Source organism: Olea europaea, chromosome 3, assembly GCF_002742605.1.
Source record: "Olea europaea var. sylvestris chromosome 3, O_europaea_v1, whole genome shotgun sequence".
Taxonomy (NCBI): domain Eukaryota; kingdom Viridiplantae; phylum Streptophyta; class Magnoliopsida; order Lamiales; family Oleaceae; genus Olea; species Olea europaea.
Genome location: NC_036239.1, coordinates 16,980,770 through 16,998,846, shown reverse-complemented (window position 1 = coordinate 16,998,846; position 18,077 = coordinate 16,980,770). Strand labels below are relative to the sequence as shown.

General features: G+C 31.2%; 3 protein-coding genes and 1 long non-coding RNA gene across 4 annotated transcripts; 1 reads left to right on the top strand and 3 right to left on the bottom strand.

The window, feature by feature from the left end:
• Nucleotides 1–244: 244 nt before the first annotated feature.
• LOC111379109 lies at nt 245–3,129 on the bottom strand. The gene is made up of 5 exons (XM_023002443.1): nt 3,040–3,129; nt 2,806–2,934; nt 2,234–2,713; nt 1,117–1,228; nt 245–339 (listed from the first exon to the last, which is right to left on the bottom strand). The coding sequence occupies exons 1-5, from the start codon at nt 3,127–3,129 to the stop codon at nt 245–247; spliced, it is 906 nt and encodes a 301-aa protein (XP_022858211.1).
• On the bottom strand, nt 2,473–5,266 carry LOC111387621 (zinc finger MYM-type protein 1-like). Its single transcript, XM_023012192.1, has 2 exons — nt 3,402–5,266; nt 2,473–3,200 (listed from the first exon to the last, which is right to left on the bottom strand). Exons 1-2 carry the CDS (start codon nt 3,979–3,981, stop codon nt 3,133–3,135), a joined length of 648 nt encoding a protein of 215 aa, XP_022867960.1. The 5' UTR covers nt 3,982–5,266; the 3' UTR covers nt 2,473–3,132.
• Nucleotides 5,267–9,672: 4,406 nt separating this feature from the next.
• LOC111379099 lies at nt 9,673–10,161 on the bottom strand. Its single transcript, XM_023002435.1, has one exon. It carries the CDS (start codon nt 10,159–10,161, stop codon nt 9,673–9,675), a length of 489 nt encoding a protein of 162 aa, XP_022858203.1.
• A 15-nt stretch (nt 10,162–10,176) lies between these two features.
• LOC111387614 lies at nt 10,177–12,902 on the top strand. The gene is made up of 2 exons (XR_002701436.1): nt 10,177–10,298; nt 12,657–12,902. It is a non-coding gene; the product is annotated as an uncharacterized LOC111387614 (long non-coding RNA).
• Nucleotides 12,903–18,077: the final 5,175 nt, after the last annotated feature.

Genomic DNA, 18,077 nt, shown 5'->3' with positions numbered 1-18,077 from the left:
TTTACATTTTCAAAATTTTAAAAATAGAAAAGATAGATCATCATCACTTTTGCACCTGATCCCCTTGTAACTATAATGGGTTAAGTACTCCTAATGATTAAAGAACACACACTGGAAACAGTTGCATCAGTTTGAAAAATAAAAATATTTTTAATTTTTTTCTCTCTTCCTGCTGCACCTTGAGACAGGGCGGTGAGGTAGCCCTGCCCTGCCAACCTGTCGGGGAGGGTTTTTTTGGTCCCATTCAAGGCGGGGCCTCGTCGGTAGCACGGCGGGGCAGGGTGGGGCAAGTTTTTTTTGTCAACACTAATCCAATTGCTGCATTAGAGATAGAAGCACCTGAAAGAAATAATTCTTAATTAGTATAGAAATCGTTTGTGTACTTAGGAAGTTGTGTGGGCAGGATTGTTGAAGAAAGAGAAGGTGCTTGGGTAGTTCTTTTGACATATAAGATCAACTGTTGTGTTGCATGTATATAATGGTTCATATGCATATGATGCAGCGAGATATGATCGGGTTAGAATTTCGTCAATTAAATTAAAAAAAAAAAAAAAAAAACTTTCCCGTTCTCCTTTTGACACCTCGTCTATGCGTAAATAATTATGTAACTTTATTATGTATAAGTTGCATTATTCTAATATCAAAGAGACGTGATACATATACAGGCAGGACATGCAAATACAGCAGGACCAAAAGGGCCTCAGACTCATTTTCCTACTATTAGTAAATTTAAATTTATAAGCAACTGAGTGAAGCTAGAAATAAAAGCAGTCACAAACAAATACAAGTGAAAATAAATATATTTTATCTACATATTCAATTCATGTAGCTCAATTATTCGATTAATTCTGCAAATGAAGTAGTAAGAAGGATGGCAATCTATTTGAATAATGGCCAAGCCAAACAAATAACAAGTAAACACGACAGTGGGAACATTTCATCGAAACAAATTTCAACATTTCTTTCCACCATCGAACCCGTAATTTTCTCCCATTTATGTATATGTATCATAGACTGAAGGGATATTTTCATTTTTGTGCAGTTTCGTAATGTTCCTCACCAACAATCCGAGGTTGAAGCATGTGTCCCTCTATAATAATTCAATGAACACAAAACATGCATAAAGATTTGCATTTCCACTCAAAACTAATGATTCCAAGCTTTCTAAAAACCTTCCAAATGGATAATCTTGCATGACATCGCTAAATAAAAATCCAAGAATTAGTTCCTACAAACCATGTTTTAAGTTAAAAACTTCAAAATATTACAGCCAATTGCATTTAATATTTATCTGTCTTCTTTATTCATCAATTATGCATAATTGTCACTCACTCACCGATGACCATAAATATAGACATGAACAAATTTTTATGAATGTAAAGGAGATCACATTGGACTAACTTCCTCTAGAAACTGTTTTAACTCTCAGGGCACTTTTATAAAAATAGTCAAATGAATTTAAAAGAAACTTTTGAATTTCAAACATTTCTCTTAAATTTTTAAAAGTCAAACGAGCCCATAGAAAGGTAAAAGATAGAAATACCCTCGGAATTTTGCTACAGATCTGGTGCTACTTCGAATCTCAAATTTAGAAGGTGACTTATTCTGCGTCAATCTTCTAGTGTGAAATTACAAAATCATCCTTTTCTTTTCTTTCTTATCCTTTCGATTTTCGAGTAAAAAAAAAAAAAAAAGGTTGAACCCCAACCTTAAGGGCCCCCACCGACCCTGCCCTGGGCCATCGTGGAGGAGGTAAATCACAGGATGTGCCTCCCAAGAGTCAGGGTGGAGAGCACATGGATAGGGCTCAGCGCGGCAGTATGCAGAGTTCGATTCCCCGTAAGGTGGAATTGGCTTTATTGCAAGCGGGAGTATAGTGGCGAATCCAGCATCAACGTTCAACTAGGGCAGAGGTTGACTTTGACTATTAATCGTCGACAATCAACGATCATAAAAGCTCAGTCTGATCAATGGCCGATTATTTATTAAAATTTGATTAAATAACATAAAAAATTATTCAATATATATGTAAATGCACTAAAATGTAGAAATTATATACATATGAAAATATAGTTCAATACAATTCAAAATGCTAAAAAAATATACAATACAACCTTACTCTATAATTGTAAACTTAGATAACTGAATTCTACGAGATCTCATATTTTGAAAACATTGGAATATTGTCTCATTCTCAAGTTTTATAAAAAGATTTTTCTCCATGTAAACCCACCAAACTGTCATTCAACAATTCATCTCCCATTTCGTTGCGCAGATCATTCTTGATTAGATTCATAGCATAGAATACCCTTTCAACACTTGCAGTTGCCACAGGTAATATCAAAACCAATGTGATCAGCCTATAAATCAATAGAAAATAACTAGAATTTCCAGTTTCAACCAACTTCTGAGCTATACAAGATATGCTTTTGAGGTTAAAGAAATCTTCGTCCATTCTCACGAGTATAAGAAACTTGTCAAGTTGAGGTTTAAGTAATAAAAGCTCTTCATTATTGAAATCCAAAGGATATAACTGAGCAAGACGTACCAATTTACATACATCAAAAGCTGCAAATAAATATCTTGGACTTAAACACGAAATGCAAGTAAAAATCTTAGTAGTTGTTTCTAAAAAACGATCATTCAACTTTTGCAAGATTAAATCTATCGCATAACTATACAAATCAACATAAAAGTGATGATAATAAGTCACCTGTTGAGTTACATGCCTAGGTCGACCTTTCAATACTACAATATCATCCATATTGGGTACTAAAATATGTTTATCAACAAAAACTCAATTACCTTACTCAACAAAGTATCCCAACTATTGTCTCTCGTGTTCTGCAATGCGTACTTATACAACTTCAATAACATCATAGCATTCTGAATATCCTGATTCTTTTTTTTTTTGTAAAGCTTGTGAAAGGTCGTCTGTAATTGTAAGAATTTCAAACATAAAATGGAGACTAAACACAAATTGAAAATCTTGCATAGTGTCCACCTGTCTTACGACCATTGATTTTTGTTCTAAAGAACATCTATGATTGCATTAAACATACTAATAAAGCGAGTCATTGTCTTTAGATGTGAGCCCCATATAGTATCACCTGGGTGTGTCAAACTCATTTCTTAAAATTGACCAGTTCGACCAGAAAGTTCCTCAATATTAAGCCTCTCCAGAATTTCAGAATGATAACCTGTTCAAAGAGCATCTACACGTTTACATGATGCGCCAACCAAATTCACAATAATAACAAGCATGTTAAATAAATCACTAAGCATAACATTCCTATGTGCCACAGAAACAACTACCAACTGAAGCTGGTGAGCAAAACAATGAACATACATAGCACATGGGTTCTTTCTTAAAATTAAAGCTTTTAAGCCATTGAACTCACCTGACATATTGCTTACTTCATCGTAACCTTGACCTCTCAGGCCAAATATGCTCAACCCATGTGTAGGAAACATTGCGTCAATGGCATCCTTGAGTGATTGGGCACAAGTATCAGCGATGTGGAAAATGCCCAACAAACGCTCCTTCACATGCCCACTTTTGTCAACAAATCTCAAAACAACTGTCATTTGTTCTTTTATAGAATTATCACGAGACTCATTAACCAAAATTGAAAACAAAGAATCACCCATCTCATTGATCATAGACCTTGTCGTCTCTACAGCACAACAATGAACCAAATCCTTATGGATGCTTGGTGAAGTCATTTGGTCATTTCTAGGAGCATTACTAAATAGTACTTCATTAATTTTCTTACGACGAGCTACATACCAATTTAGTAGCTCAATTAGATTTTCTTTATTAAGAGACTCTTTCGATTCATCATGACCACGAGATGACAATTCTTGCATCAAGAGGAGTCTAGTACAATTTAGCACCGCAGTCAACTTTGTCCTATAATTTTTTTGTTGACTACTACTTTGGCTAGAAATAACATAGGAGATACTTTGCTTTTGATTCATCAAATTGGTACACTTTACAAAAGCTTGATTATGAACACTATCAACGAGCCCGACATGATCTTTCAATGTATTTTTGTGCTTCCAATCCCTAAAGCCGGTCTTAGTGAATATATGTCCACCCCCTTGATCCCATTTATTAGGTTTGAACAAGTAGCAATGCAAACAATAAGCTGCATCATTTTCTATACTGTACTCCAACCAATAAAATTCAGAAAACCATTTTTTTCAAAAACACCTATTATCATTTCTTATCCGTCTTCTTGGAAAATCATGTCCATGTGGCTGACAAGGACTTTTTTCCAAATATCTCATCCTAACATCATCTATGATATTAGGATCATATGACTTGATAGGGGGCGTTTTCCTGTATCAGAAATAAGATTATTCACATTGAATTGAGCCCGAGACTTCTTTGTGTTTTTTAACAACTCAAGTGCTCAGCTAGAAATAGCGGCGGGACTAGGAGAACTAGGTATCGACTTTCGTTTCGATTGAAAAATCGTTCCATAATTTGCAAAATACCCCAATTTAATTTTCAATTACAATTGATTAAAAATCAACAATTCAACAAAAAAATCCCCAAGAGTTAGAGAGCAGTGTATTAGAAAAATCAAACACTAAAAAATTAGACAAAGCTGCTACATCTATAGCTGGTAGGTTGGCCATCTATGTCAATTTGAATACTCAAAACGAGTCAAAAACAAATAAATGCTTGAAGTATTAGAATCAACATAATTATTAGATGACACAAATGAAAGATTACCAATTTTTCGCCCATCTTAATACCAGATAGTGAAATTTTGTAAAATAGTCCAAATTCGATTTGTAAAAGCAGACCAAAACCACTGCCATTCAACTGAGAATATAGATTATAGACTATGAAAATTCAATAATTAACAAAAGATTTTTCAACCAAACTTGGTCAGTGGTCACAATTAGAAACCTAACAAAGAGATGATTTCACTAATTCTTAACAGAATATAAGCAAGTTTATCCACTTTTTATTATCGAAAGCTTTAGTCATGGGCTAAGCTAAAAATTTACTGCATTAGTTACATGTAAATAATGAGAAGCCAAGAAGGAATTGGGAAAGAACTCACAAAGGTTTTGCTCTTGCCTCTTCTCTGATCTGTCTGGGCTCTGGCTACCGGTTTTGACGAGAAGGAAACCAGAAATGGGACTGATTCGGGGAAGGAAAGCTTGCTGCCTGTTGGTCGCTATCCTCTGTCGTCTGCGATCTGCCCTCTGCTGGCGCCTGGCGGTAGTGGACTAATTTTTAGGGAAGAATCTGGTTGCACATTATACCTTTAATGCTCATTTGGGCTTGATTTTAAAAAAATAGAGGCCCAACACAAAATTTGAAACTACAATAGCGACCCACCAGGCAACTAAATCTGAAAACAAACCACTCTCGATGGCCGACGGCCGCCCTAACTAGCCAATAGCTACATCCACCACTGCGGGTAGATCTAATTTGTAACTACTTTTTACCGTCTTCTAATGTTGTTATTCATTAATGATAGACAGTTGTTTTGTCATCGTTCTCGATGTAGGAATGTTCTAGGCTTATTTGTGACATTAGTTGGTTTTGTTCAAATTTATGCGAAAATGGATTTTCTTCCAACGATTTTTCATGATTGATATCAACGATTTTTCATTTTTCATTTTTTTTGTCATACATATGATTATTTTCCCAATAGTTTAGATGAAATCAAATCTTCAACCACATTTCAACTAAACCTCATTTTATATTATTTTGCATCGATGTTATAATAAATTATAAGTAACTGAAATAATCTACTTGTTTTAATAGTTTCAAACTTGTTTTTATCAATGCATTTTTATCTATTTATTTGCTAATTGATACTCGCATTAATTTATATCTAAATAAAATTATTGAACCATTATTGTTTTGTTCGCCTACTATTGAATTTGTATTGCCTTGCCGACTTATTATTTGATAATTTTAATGAGATTACTAGTGAGCATTTTTCAATAATAAAACATGAAAAGATGACACTTCGTAAGAAAAATGAAGAATGGCTTTCTCATTGATTATATGACACTCTTCATTGTACATAACTTGTTGAGAAAATTAATATAGATTCAATAGATAAATTTTATGCTTTAATTTCGACTGTGATCAGACAATGACGGAGCGGCACGTGATAGAGTGATAGATCTCGAACAATTTCAATAAATAATATCATAATTATCATTTAATGATTTTTATATTATAATAAATTTATTACACTTTCTTAAATTTTAGCCATACCAACATAAAATTCTGGATCAGCCCTTGCAGAGCGGTCGCTCAGCCCGTGCCCCTTGTATCTGCCATTGAAGGAATCAATTGGTGAATTTTCTCCATATATATATTTTTTTTTTGAAAAAAAAAATTAGTCGTATGTGGTTTTCAAATTTTGGGAAATAAAGAAATCGAGTCTCTCACTTTCTATTTGTATCGTAAGTGTATTTAACCTTTTATGAGCCCTCAAAAACATTTGTACGTGAAAGCGTTAAAAGATATTATACTCTTCTTTTAAATAAAATAAAAAATTGGGAAAAGAAAAATGAAGTTGTCATTGACAAGTTCTTGCTAGAGTAAATTTGAGGTTCCCTCATGGGGTGATCGCCTTGGTGGGATAGTTGAGCGTAGAAGCCTTTAATCACGAGTTCGATTCTCCCTACTAACACTTTGTTGATCAAGCCTGTCGCACTAGGTTTTCATAGTGCGATTTACCTGGTTGGCGTGATTTACAAGCTATTGTATTAACCTGGGAGTTTACGTAGTGTGCAATCGAAGGGTAGTGGCTGCGGATTCCTCCGTTATAAAAATAAAATAAAAATTTCAGGTTCTCAATAGATAAATTGACAAGAGACATTTTTGACTTCACATGTTAATGTTATTTTCCATTTGATTGTCGTGTCGAACTTAAGATACATCCTATGTGTCGACAAATTTTAAATCATAAATGAAATTGTAAGATAGTTACTTTATACTTGTTTGACATTAACCAAACAAATTTCACTACTATAATACTTAAACGTGTAAATTAAGAACCCTAAATTTGCACGCAAGCAATTATCGTACAATTTGTTCGACAAACTATATGATGATTTAATATCAAACAAGTGTCAAGTCACATATTTCGTCAACCACTTGAGCTCATCATTAATTGTTGTTAAAGTGTCATACATTATCGAAGTGATATATAAATGTAAAGTGATTTGTCGACTAATTTAAAAAAAAAAAAAATCAAAGTTGGATTACTAACACGGCACAATTCTGTAAGTCAACTAAGATCCAGCTAAATTTTAATATTTTCTGAATTTGGTAGGTTAGTTTGGACGACATGAAAAAGTTGAAGGACGAAGGAGGAAAAAAAAGTGTCGATAATTTCCAGAGGAACCAAAAAATAAAAATAAAAATAAAAATAAAAAGGTTTAAGAGAAAATAGAAAGGGAGAATTTTTACATTTTCGACGGAAGAAAAGAGAAGAATAATGACAGATATCTCAGCTGAGAGATCGTTGCGTTTCTTGGTGTTATCTTCTTTAATATTTTTACAATTTATTTCAGGTAATTTCCTGGATCTCTAGGTTATTATTATTATTATTATTCAATTATGTTTTAGAGAAGTTATGCCATATTTATATGCATTTTGCTTGTATAACTATAATTTCGTGCTCCAATTCTTGTATTTGGTTTGTTTTTAGTAATTTGATTAAGTTTATTATTGTATTTCCATTTAAAATTGTTCTAGTTTGTTGGGTTCGTTCCAATTTGATCGATCGGGCTATCTTGTTATTTGGAATTTCAGGGTTTTGCTGAAGGAATTTAGCTTAAATTTGATTTTTCCGGTTTCTATTGGAAATTTATTATTACCTGCAAACAAAAAGAAATCGGTGTTGGGAAAATTGGAGGAAACAAATGAGTTTTTTCAAAAAAAAATAATAATAATAATAATAAAAAAAACTAATTTTGTTATTTGATGCTTGAGAAAATGATAGAAGGATATGCATATACAGGAGAGCTAAGAGCTTATTTGGGAGTGATTTTGAGAATTGATTTTTTGACCGTTAGAAGAAAAGTGGGTCCACATGTGAGAGAAGAAGTCAAATATGATGGTTGATATAGTGAAATAACGGCCAAAAAATCAATTTTTTGGGGAAAAAGTCACTCCCAAACAGGCTGTAAAATTTTAAGAATGGAATGTTTCTAGCTTTAACTTCTGCTATGACTATTATTTTGTCATTAGAAGAAAACAAATATTTGAAGCCTTCCATGGTAATTCTTTTCCTTGTTTATCAGGTTTTTAACTACAATTCTCAAAATCGTGGAAACTAAAAAGTGGAAACTTTTGTCAATGAATTTACCCCTGGCAATTCGTAATGGTAGCTCGATATAGAAACTTTTGGTGAGCAGACATGACAAACAAACTTGAGCACTGGAGTCTCGTAATTTTCAACATTTTTTCTACTGTTTTTTCGTGGATTTTAAGATTGTTGATCTATAAAGCACTCACTTTTGGCAGTAATTTTTTCCCTTTTTACATATCTACAAGATCCAAACCAGGGAATGGGAATTTCTTCTCTGGTTTTCCCTTTTTATACTGGGCTATATGATTTGAGTTGGGTTGTACACCATCTGGAGCTTAAAGGTTTATCTCCCTTAATTCTCGCTTCATATATGGTGTGGATAAGTTGCTAGTGCTTCGAAGAACTCAATAACTATTGTAAAGGCTATATTAATACAGCCCAAAAATCTGTCTAATAAATTGGTTTAGTTAGTTGAAGTTTTCATCATACAGCAAATTCTATCTTGTGCTTTGATCACACTGAACATTCAAATGTTCAATCTCTATCTCGGCTTTTTAGGTTGTTGGGCAGTTAGGCTTTTCTTCAAATAAATACTTCATCTTAATTCGAAGCATAAAATGACATTTGTTCTGTCTGTTTAACTATGTCAGCAAGCTTTTGTGAAATTCATCTGCTTAGACATGTTCTTTCCATTCAGGCTATTCAGATGATTCATTGAGTTCCAAAAATGGGACCAAAACTGAGTCCCATTCTCCTTCTCATTCTGGGGGCAACACGGTATCCATCGTAGCTATTATATGTCTGGTGCTTGTCGCAGCTGTACTTTTATCGTATTTCCTTTTCAAGTTTTGGCAAAAGAAGAAGCGTGAAGAGCAGTATGCTCGTTTACTGAAGTTGTTTGAAGAGGACGATCAGCTTGAGCTTGAGCTTGGTCTTCGTGATTGAGCGTGCTTCCTATTTGTACATCAATCTTATTAAGGTGGGACTCCTATCTATGTCTGTGGTTCTGATCCCAATTTCAAAGGTTTGTGCTGTACTTTATATGTGTAGTTATACAGGGAACCTTGAGGTGAACTACACTTCTTGTTACACTTTTTGTATATGCCATCAATCTACAGTTAAATCTCGATAAAGTAATGTTCGATAAAGTAATAACCTCGATTATATAATAATTTCTTTCGATCCCGACTTGGACCAATGGACTAAAGTAATAACCTCGCTAAATGCATTACGTAATTAAAAAAAAATTGAATCCTTAAGGGCCCAATAAAAATATAAAGTAATAATTATTGGATTTCATTGAGAAAAAAAAAATATATATATATATATACCAAAATCTTTCAATCAATCAATAATACCCGTACAATAATCATTCATTTTGAAAGTATGTATCTATAGTTGATTGTTTTTTCTTCCCACCTAAACCAAAATGAACCTCATCCTTAACTTTTTGTAGAGCATACACAACTTCCGGAATATTTTGCTCGTATTGTAGTAAGTAGTTGCTTAAGGTGACTATTGCTTGAAATGCCTCTTTTGACGACACATTTGGGACAACGCTACTATCATTTGATTCAGGATCATTCTCATCATCATTATTGTTCATTACCGATTGAATAATTTCTTCGTCTGTAGGTGATTCTATAACTGCATCATTCTTGCTAAAATAGTTCAAAAGATGTTCAACATCCATCACATTTCTATAGTGTAAATTAGAGATGACATCATTTAATCCTTGGATACCTTCATCTAATTCACCAACTTCTGGTTCGAGAACATTGTTTTCTTCTGACCGAATCTTGCAATGCCGAAAACAATTTGCAATTGTTGTTGTCTTCACATCAAAATTCCAAACCATGTTAGCAAAATCAGGATTTGGTGCTTCAACCTCAAGGCCTTGTAAAATGCTAGAATAAAAACGACGATGATAATGAGCTTTGAATGCTCGAATAATCCCAGCTCCACATGGTTGAATCTTAGACGTTGTGTTAGAAGGTAAGAAAAATAACTCTATATTTCTCAAGCCTTCAACTACCTTTGGATGAGTTGGGCATTTGTCTACTATTAAGAGAACCTTCTTGCCATTCATTCTCTTATCAAACCAACCAACAAAATCTTGAAAAAGCAAGCCAGTCATCCAAGCTTTCTTGTTGGATCGATACTTGCAATTAAGATTGTTCATGTTCACATTTTTAAAGTATCTAGGATTTGCATACTTACCAATAACTTAAAGTGGTACTTTGTCAGATCCATCACCATTGCAACAAACAACAACAGTAATTCTTTGCTTATCTTTTTTGCGTCCTTCGAGCTACTTGGTAGCAAGTGAATGATCAACTTTCAGTCGGCAAAATAATCTAGTTTCATCCATATTGTAAATATCCTTCAACTGATACTGGTCTAGTTTTGATCGAATTCCAGGTAAAGTATTTTCAATGTTCTCCATGATAACTAAACCACTTTCACCAAAACGTCGGTAAGATTTGATTCCATATCTTGTCTTGAAACATTCTAACCATCCACTAAAAAAGCTGAATTCTGGATTAGTTTCACCATATATTTTTTGCAAAAGCTCTTTTGTTTTTCCTTGGATAATTTCTTTAGACATGTTCACTTTATCTCGCCTTTGAAGAAACCACTCATACAAAACTTTCTCTAAATCAGGGTATTTTGCCGATTTGTGCCTTTTAACATCGCTATTTTTCATCTCATTTGACAAATATTTCGATGCCCTTTTGAGAGTGTTCGATATTGTTGATTGACTAATAGTCAAATCAAACTTTTGTTGCACCCATGCTTGCATATCTTTTTGGCTAATAGTTGGATTCTCTTTCTTATGCTCACATATTGCACTCCTCATTTTATCGGTTAAAGTTGATTTTTTTATTCCTTTCAAATGATGAGAAGACATTGAAGGGGAAACAAAATATTATATGTGCTTGTAATATGTCTTCCAAACATCTAGCTTTTATAGGTAAAGACTAAACATTTTCATTTGCTATGTATGTGAACTTAGTTTTTAGAGATAATTTGATTAGTGTCTTTTGATTTTTCTTACCACATACAATGTACATATTTTATATTGAAAAGCTCTCTCTAAAATAATAAATATTTATTTATCGATAAATGAATAATTTATTCATTTATCGATAAATAAATAACCTCGCTAAATGAATATTTTTTTCCGGTCCCGAGGGTATTACTTTATCGAGGTTTAACTGTATGTTTTATTTACATGACTTGCTTGTATATTTTAACTGATGACATCTAATTTATCAATGCAGTGTAGAAATAACTGTGATGACACAAGGGTCAATTGTAACTCTAGTCATCTTGCATGTATAGATGAGTATAAGTTTGTGTAACAATGTGTAAATTTTGAATTATCCTCAATAACACCATTTTTTTGGAGTTTTGAGTACCAAGTCTACTGTTATATGCTAGATTGTATTGTGTTCCAGATGACTTTCCTAGAATAGGTTGTATTCTTCTTATTTTTGAATTCCGAGAACATATGCATACTGCTGCTCATGCGCCCTAAAGAGAATATTGGTTTGCGTAATTTTAGTTGTAACTTTGACGTTCCAAACCTTTGAAATGGATATTGGACACTTACAATACACTTCCCTTCTTTTTCTTTTTAGGTTGCTAGAACATATTATTAGTATGTTTTGAATCTCTTTAACTCCTTTTCTAGGTTACTGGTACATTTTATTAGATGGCTTTGGATAGAGCAAATTATGCAGAGATAATGGAACGAAGAATATTATCTTTATCATAGCAACGCTGAAAATATTTCAGATAAAATGTCATTAATACACTACATATTAGGAGATAAGAAGTCAAAAAGAAGTTCATTCTTACTAATACAACATAGCTACACATTTTTGTTTTCTCAAAAACTAGGTTATACATTTGCTGGTGTTTATTGGTTAAAAATGTACACACACTTTTTCAATGAGCATGTGCTGTTTGGTGTTCTGGAGTATTTGGATGTATCACTCGGGATTCACTGCAACGCTGTTACTGGGATAATAGATGTACAATTTAGAACATTTTGCCCCCCTTTTGGCACCTATTATTTACTATTTTAATTTTTGGAATAGTGTTTTCTTGAAGAATGTGTGGTTAGAGAAAGAAGAAAATTTTTTTAGTTTATGTATAATATTATTTTATTGGAGAATGTGTGGTTAATAATAAGAAAGAAAAAATGAACTATAATTTTAATGTTGGCCAAGCGGGGGCAATCATCTTCCGGTTTGCTTTAATCTGCTATCATCTGATTAAGTTATTTTGCTTTACGTTTTTGGGTAGCATGAAAAAGTTTTGAATGTTTTTCGCTCCTCCTTTCAGCTATAGCTGATGCAGTTTGGGCAAGAAGAGCGACATCGAGTGGTGAAGGCCAAAATTTTCAATTCTAGGTTGTAGCTTATGTAACAATATGATTGAACCAGAAAATTTGAAGCATTCTTTTTGAAGTATTCTTGTGGACGTTTGTCATAGATTAGAAGATTATTCCTCTTATCAGATGGTCAAAGTTTCAATTTGAAATTTATGAGTTCCTATTTTTATTATCAGAACAAATTTCAGGTTTATATTTGTTCAGCTTATTGATTAATTTGAGAGGATGAAAATTTGTTTGTTACAAAAATCATTGTATTCTAGCTCTGTTTGGACTATTTACTTTAATGAATGTTTTCTCGAGCCCTTGTTGGATTGCCATTATAAAGAGAGATTGGGGAAAATTGATGTTTTGAATAGTTATTTATTTATTTATTTATTATTATTATTTTAATGCGTGATAAAAGTTGAGAAAAGTTTTGAATTTACGTATAGAATATTTTATTGTATGGATATGTGGTTGATAATGAGTATGAGAAAAAAAAATTTAAAATAAAGAAAGTCAAAGAGGAGCTAAAATTTAGCCCCTGTTTGATGCCTATTAAATTACATTTTAGTACATTTTATTTTTCTTTCTTTTATTTTTAACCACACAATTTTTTATAAAATAATATTACACGTAAATCGAAAATTTTTTCTTCTTTTTCAACCACTCATTTTTTCAACAAAATACTATTCTTCCCATTCTCATTATCTAAAATGGGGCTCAAACGGGGGCTTAATCTGATACAGGTTTCTTTATATCTTTCAAAGTATGATAATGAGTATTAAGCAAAATAATATTTGGCTTATGTTTGTAAATTGTTTTTAAATGTTCAATCTAATTTTTGGTTCACATATTTCGATTGATTCACAATTACCATCATCTTATTTACTACTCATTTTTATTTAATTATTATTTAAATTGTTTATATACATTTTTTTTCCATAAAAGTTTACTTTCTTCGTTGAAATTCAAGTGTAGGATATATTAACTTGTTTGTTATGAAAAAGAAAGAAAAGAGAAGAAAATAAAGAAATGTCAATAGATTTGTGTGTGTTTTATTAAAAATCAAAGCCTTGTATTTATAGGGCAGAATCAGGAATACAATAATAATAATTTCTGAAACTGCAGAAGTACAATTGTCATGCACATGTAAACCATAATAAATTTACATTTTAAAACACTCCTCCTTGAATGACATGTTATAAAATATATGTCTCATTAAAATCTTGTTTGATAAAAATTCAATGAGAAAAAAAAAATAAAACGAAGGAAAAATGATACAGTTATTTTGGAATATATCCAAAATAAATGTTGTCTTATTAAAACCTTGTTAGGAAAACTCCGTGGAATAAAACCTAAGCGAAGGAAATGAGTACAGCTATTCCCTGTGATGTTGATCACTGAAAAATCTTTGAGTCAACACATTTCAATCTTGTGAACTAATTTTTGGAATGTAAATGTCGGCAGCGCTTTTGAGACTAAATCGGCTACATTGTCACTTGAATGAATTTATTGAATATCGATGTCGCAATTTTGTTGAAACTCATGTATATGAAAGAATTTTGGAGAAATATGTTTTTTCCTATCACCTTTGATATGTCTCCTCTGAGTTGTATAATATAAGCTACATTGTCTTCATATAAAATTGTTGGACTATCTTTTGTGAAAGTTTACTCGCATGATACTTGGATATGATAGGTCATGTTAATCAACCATACAGATTCTCGGCCTGCTTCATGAATTACAATAATTTTAAAATGATTTGAGGATGTAGCTGTCAGGGATTGCTTCATAGATATTTATGATATAGTCGTTCCTCCACGTGTAAATACATATCATGTTTGTGATTTAGCTTTTATGTGGGTCAGAAAAATAACTTGTATTTGCATATCCCACTAAAACAGATCCCGACTTTTGAGAATAAAATATCCCAAATCAGTTGTACCCTTTAGGTAACGAAAAATGTATTTAACGTTATTCCAATTTCTTTGAGTTGGTATAGAGCTATATCTTGTAAGGAGATTTACAGAAAAAAATGTCGGGTCAAGTGCAATTTGTAAGATAAGTTAATACTCCAACTGCTCTAAAATATGGTACCTTAGGACCCAGAATATTTTCTCTATCTTCAGGTGGACTAAATGGATCATTTTTCATATCAAGTGGTCGAACAACCATAAGTGATGCCAATGGATGTGTATTATCCATACAAAAACATTTTAAAACTTTTTCTGTATATGTAGCTTGATGAGCAAATATTTCTTCTGCGAAATGTTCAATCTGCAATCCGAGACAAAATTTGATTTTTCTCAAATTCTTTATCTCAAATTCATATTTAAAATAATCAACATTTTTCTTGAACTCTTAAGGTATTCTAATTAAATTAAATCATTAACATAAATTGTACAATTGCAAATCCAATATTTATTTTCTTTATAAAAATACATTGACGGACATCATCATTTTTATAGCTTTCGTTCAACAAATATTCAGTAAGATGATTAACCACAAGTGTTTGAATTGTTTAAATCCATATGATGATCATTGCAATTTAATTGAGAACATATTCGGGCATGTATCATTTGAATTATACTTTGGACATATTAAATCTTTCATAGATAACATAAATAATCATGACAGATGAATAGACTATCACGTGTTTCAAATTTCATGTATCGTCATGATATAGACTTGTGTCTTTATCAACGACAATCTTTGCGAAATTCACTATGTTGAGAGTTGTGATTTACACGTTACGACTTCATTTTTCTCATTTCCTGTTCGTATAAGTATATACATCTAGATTTTCAGTCTACAGCACCAAAAACTTCATATTTCTCTAGTAAATTCAATTTAGGATTGCGTCCCTTTTATTTGGTCAAACATTACTACGATCGATATATTTCGACGCATTTAATTCAATTAGTCATTATTCATAATATGATGCAGTACATCATGTGTAAAAATGTTGTCGACAACTTTTATTTTTCTTGTTCGATTCTATTTCTTTTCTATAATTTATTTAGATATCTCAAATTTCAATATATCAGGTACTTGAACCTCTTCTGAAATTTTATAATGTGTTATATCTAAATACTCATTAAGAGTATATGTCTTCTTAATGAAACCATCTTTACTAATTGTTCCATTTCATTTGAATATTTTTTGTGTTAGAATCGAACACTGTCACGCTTCAAACGTGTCATAGATATATCAAATATAATGCTATTAAATTGTCCTCTCAAGACATCAATTCATGTTAGAGCATTTAAAACTAGTGCGTGAGATATTGTTTATCTCTTTGATAAGTAAATGTATCTAAATAAATTATTTTTCGAACTTCTGGTTCGAGTAATCTTTTGCGAGGATTTAGATAATGATGCATTTGTATATTATTTCAGCTTCTTAATTTTCTCCCCAATGCTAAGAAAATTATCCAATCAAATTGACGATCATTTTTTCTAGCATTATAAAATATTATACATTTAGGATAAGGGATTAAACTACACATTTACTCTTAGAATTCTTTATTTTCTATCTCAATACATTGTGGTGGATCAATTTTACATATACCGCATTATCAAAATAATTTAATAGAAAAATTAGGATCTGACCATAAACTAATTATAATAGTGAGAAATATGATTTTGACTTGATGCGTAATAGAATTTCCTAAATAAAAATGAGAAATACTTTGTTCTCAATTAAATTAATTGGAGGCATTTAACAAACGATAGTGTTAAATTATTTATCAACATCTCAACTAAAACTTATTAAAATGTTGAGATTTATGCCAATAGCATTAATAACATGGTCTTGATTAAATAATCTAAAAATTATGCTCATAATTTGAGCAATAATTTCGCAAACTCCATGTTCGAGCACCATACAATCATCTAGCATTTGTATCCAATAGTTGTGAGTGATAGGGCCCCATATATCACGTTAATTGATTTTCAAAAAATATAGGGAATTCAATCCATATTTTAGCCAGTGATGTCTAATGATTAATTGTCGATAAAGAGAACAAATGATATATAGGAATTCATTCGATTGAAGGATCTTCTGGTTCTTCATTGAATATCCATTATAAAATTTTAATTTCGCATCATTATTGATTCAGTGATGGTACAACTAGTCATGCCAAATAATAAAATCAATTTAAACTTTTGGTTTAATATAAGATATAATTCAATTATTTAATTTCGAAGAATATGATTAAAAATTATATAATCATATAATGATTAATGTTCACATAACATAAATCGTATGTTTTCCTTCAAGGATAAGTACAAATTCATAAATTACACATAATATATTCTTTAAAATATGTGCTCTTTCAAGAGTACGTTGTATATTATTATCGCTTCTTTAAGAGTAATATCAATATTCCTTTGAAATATTAGAATCGCAGTGTTATGCTTTTCAAGAGCAATAAAATATTGTTATTTGAAATAATAAATTGTATAAGAATTTACTTTTAAAAGTAAAAACATAATTTACGTTAGATCATATTTAACTATGCTCTTCGGAAACAAGTAAAATCTAATTAAAATATCTATCAATAATAGTGTGCTACTTCAAGAAAAATAATATTCATTTTAAAATATTAACAATGTTGTGCTACTTCATGAGTACTAATATATAGAGGGTGTTTGATAGGCATTTTTATATAAAAATGCATTTTAAAATAGTAAATTGATGTGAAATGTGTGATTGAAAAATAAGGAAAAGTTTTTTATTTACGTGTAATATTATTTTAATAAAGAATGTGTGGTTGAAGAAAAGAGAAAGAAAAATGTATTTTGAATAATTACCAAACGGGGCCATAATTGTTTAAAAACATTAATTCTTTATAAGTATGTTTTCTAGACAAATATTAATATTTTCAGAGCTATACTCTTTCGGGAGTACTTTATATTTTACTATTGCTTCTTCGACAACAATTAATCAGTATCTTTATTTGAAATATTAAAAATTGTAATTCATCTTATTCATGAAAAATAGTTCAATGTTCTTTTGGAATATTGAAAATTATAATTTATGCTATTCCCGGGCAAATAATTTTCTTTTGAAATTTTAAAAAATATATATATAGTTCATGCTCTACAAGAACAAGTAATATTCTTCAAAAATATTAATTATAATGTTGTACTATTTTAATAATAATAACAAAATATTCTTTGAGAATATTCATAGATCTTATGGTGTTGTAAACTAGATCTATATTATGTATTCAATAGCTATAATTTGAAATTTTGTTCAATACAAAAAAAGAATTAACGAGTACAAATTATAATAAATATATCAAGATTTAATTAAACCCAAATAATATTAATCCATATGAAGGTATTCATAGTAAAATCAAAGTCATAATTGCATCGAATATT

What these genes read in the sequence shown, in the direction of transcription:
- LOC111379109 (XM_023002443.1), bottom strand. Translation starts at nt 3,129, where the DNA reads ATGAGTTTGACACACCCAGGTGATACTATATGGGGCTCACATCTAAAG. An exon ending in TGTTTAATGCAATCATAGAT is followed by an intron (nt 2,935 to 3,039) that starts GTTCTTTAGAAC and finishes TTACAATTACAG; the next exon opens with ACGACCTTTCACAAGCTTTA. An exon ending in GGGATACTTTGTTGAGTAAG is followed by an intron (nt 2,714 to 2,805) that starts GTAATTGAGTTT and finishes GTAACTCAACAG; the next exon opens with GTGACTTATTATCATCACTT.
- LOC111387621 (XM_023012192.1), bottom strand. Translation starts at nt 3,981, where the DNA reads ATGAATCAAAAGCAAAGTATCTCCTATGTTATTTCTAGCCAAAGTAGT. An exon ending in TGAAGTAAGCAATATGTCAG is followed by an intron (nt 3,201 to 3,401) that starts GTGAGTTCAATG and finishes CTCTTTGAACAG; the next exon opens with GTTATCATTCTGAAATTCTG.
- LOC111379099 (XM_023002435.1), bottom strand. Translation starts at nt 10,161, where the DNA reads ATGGTTTGGAATTTTGATGTGAAGACAACAACAATTGCAAATTGTTTT.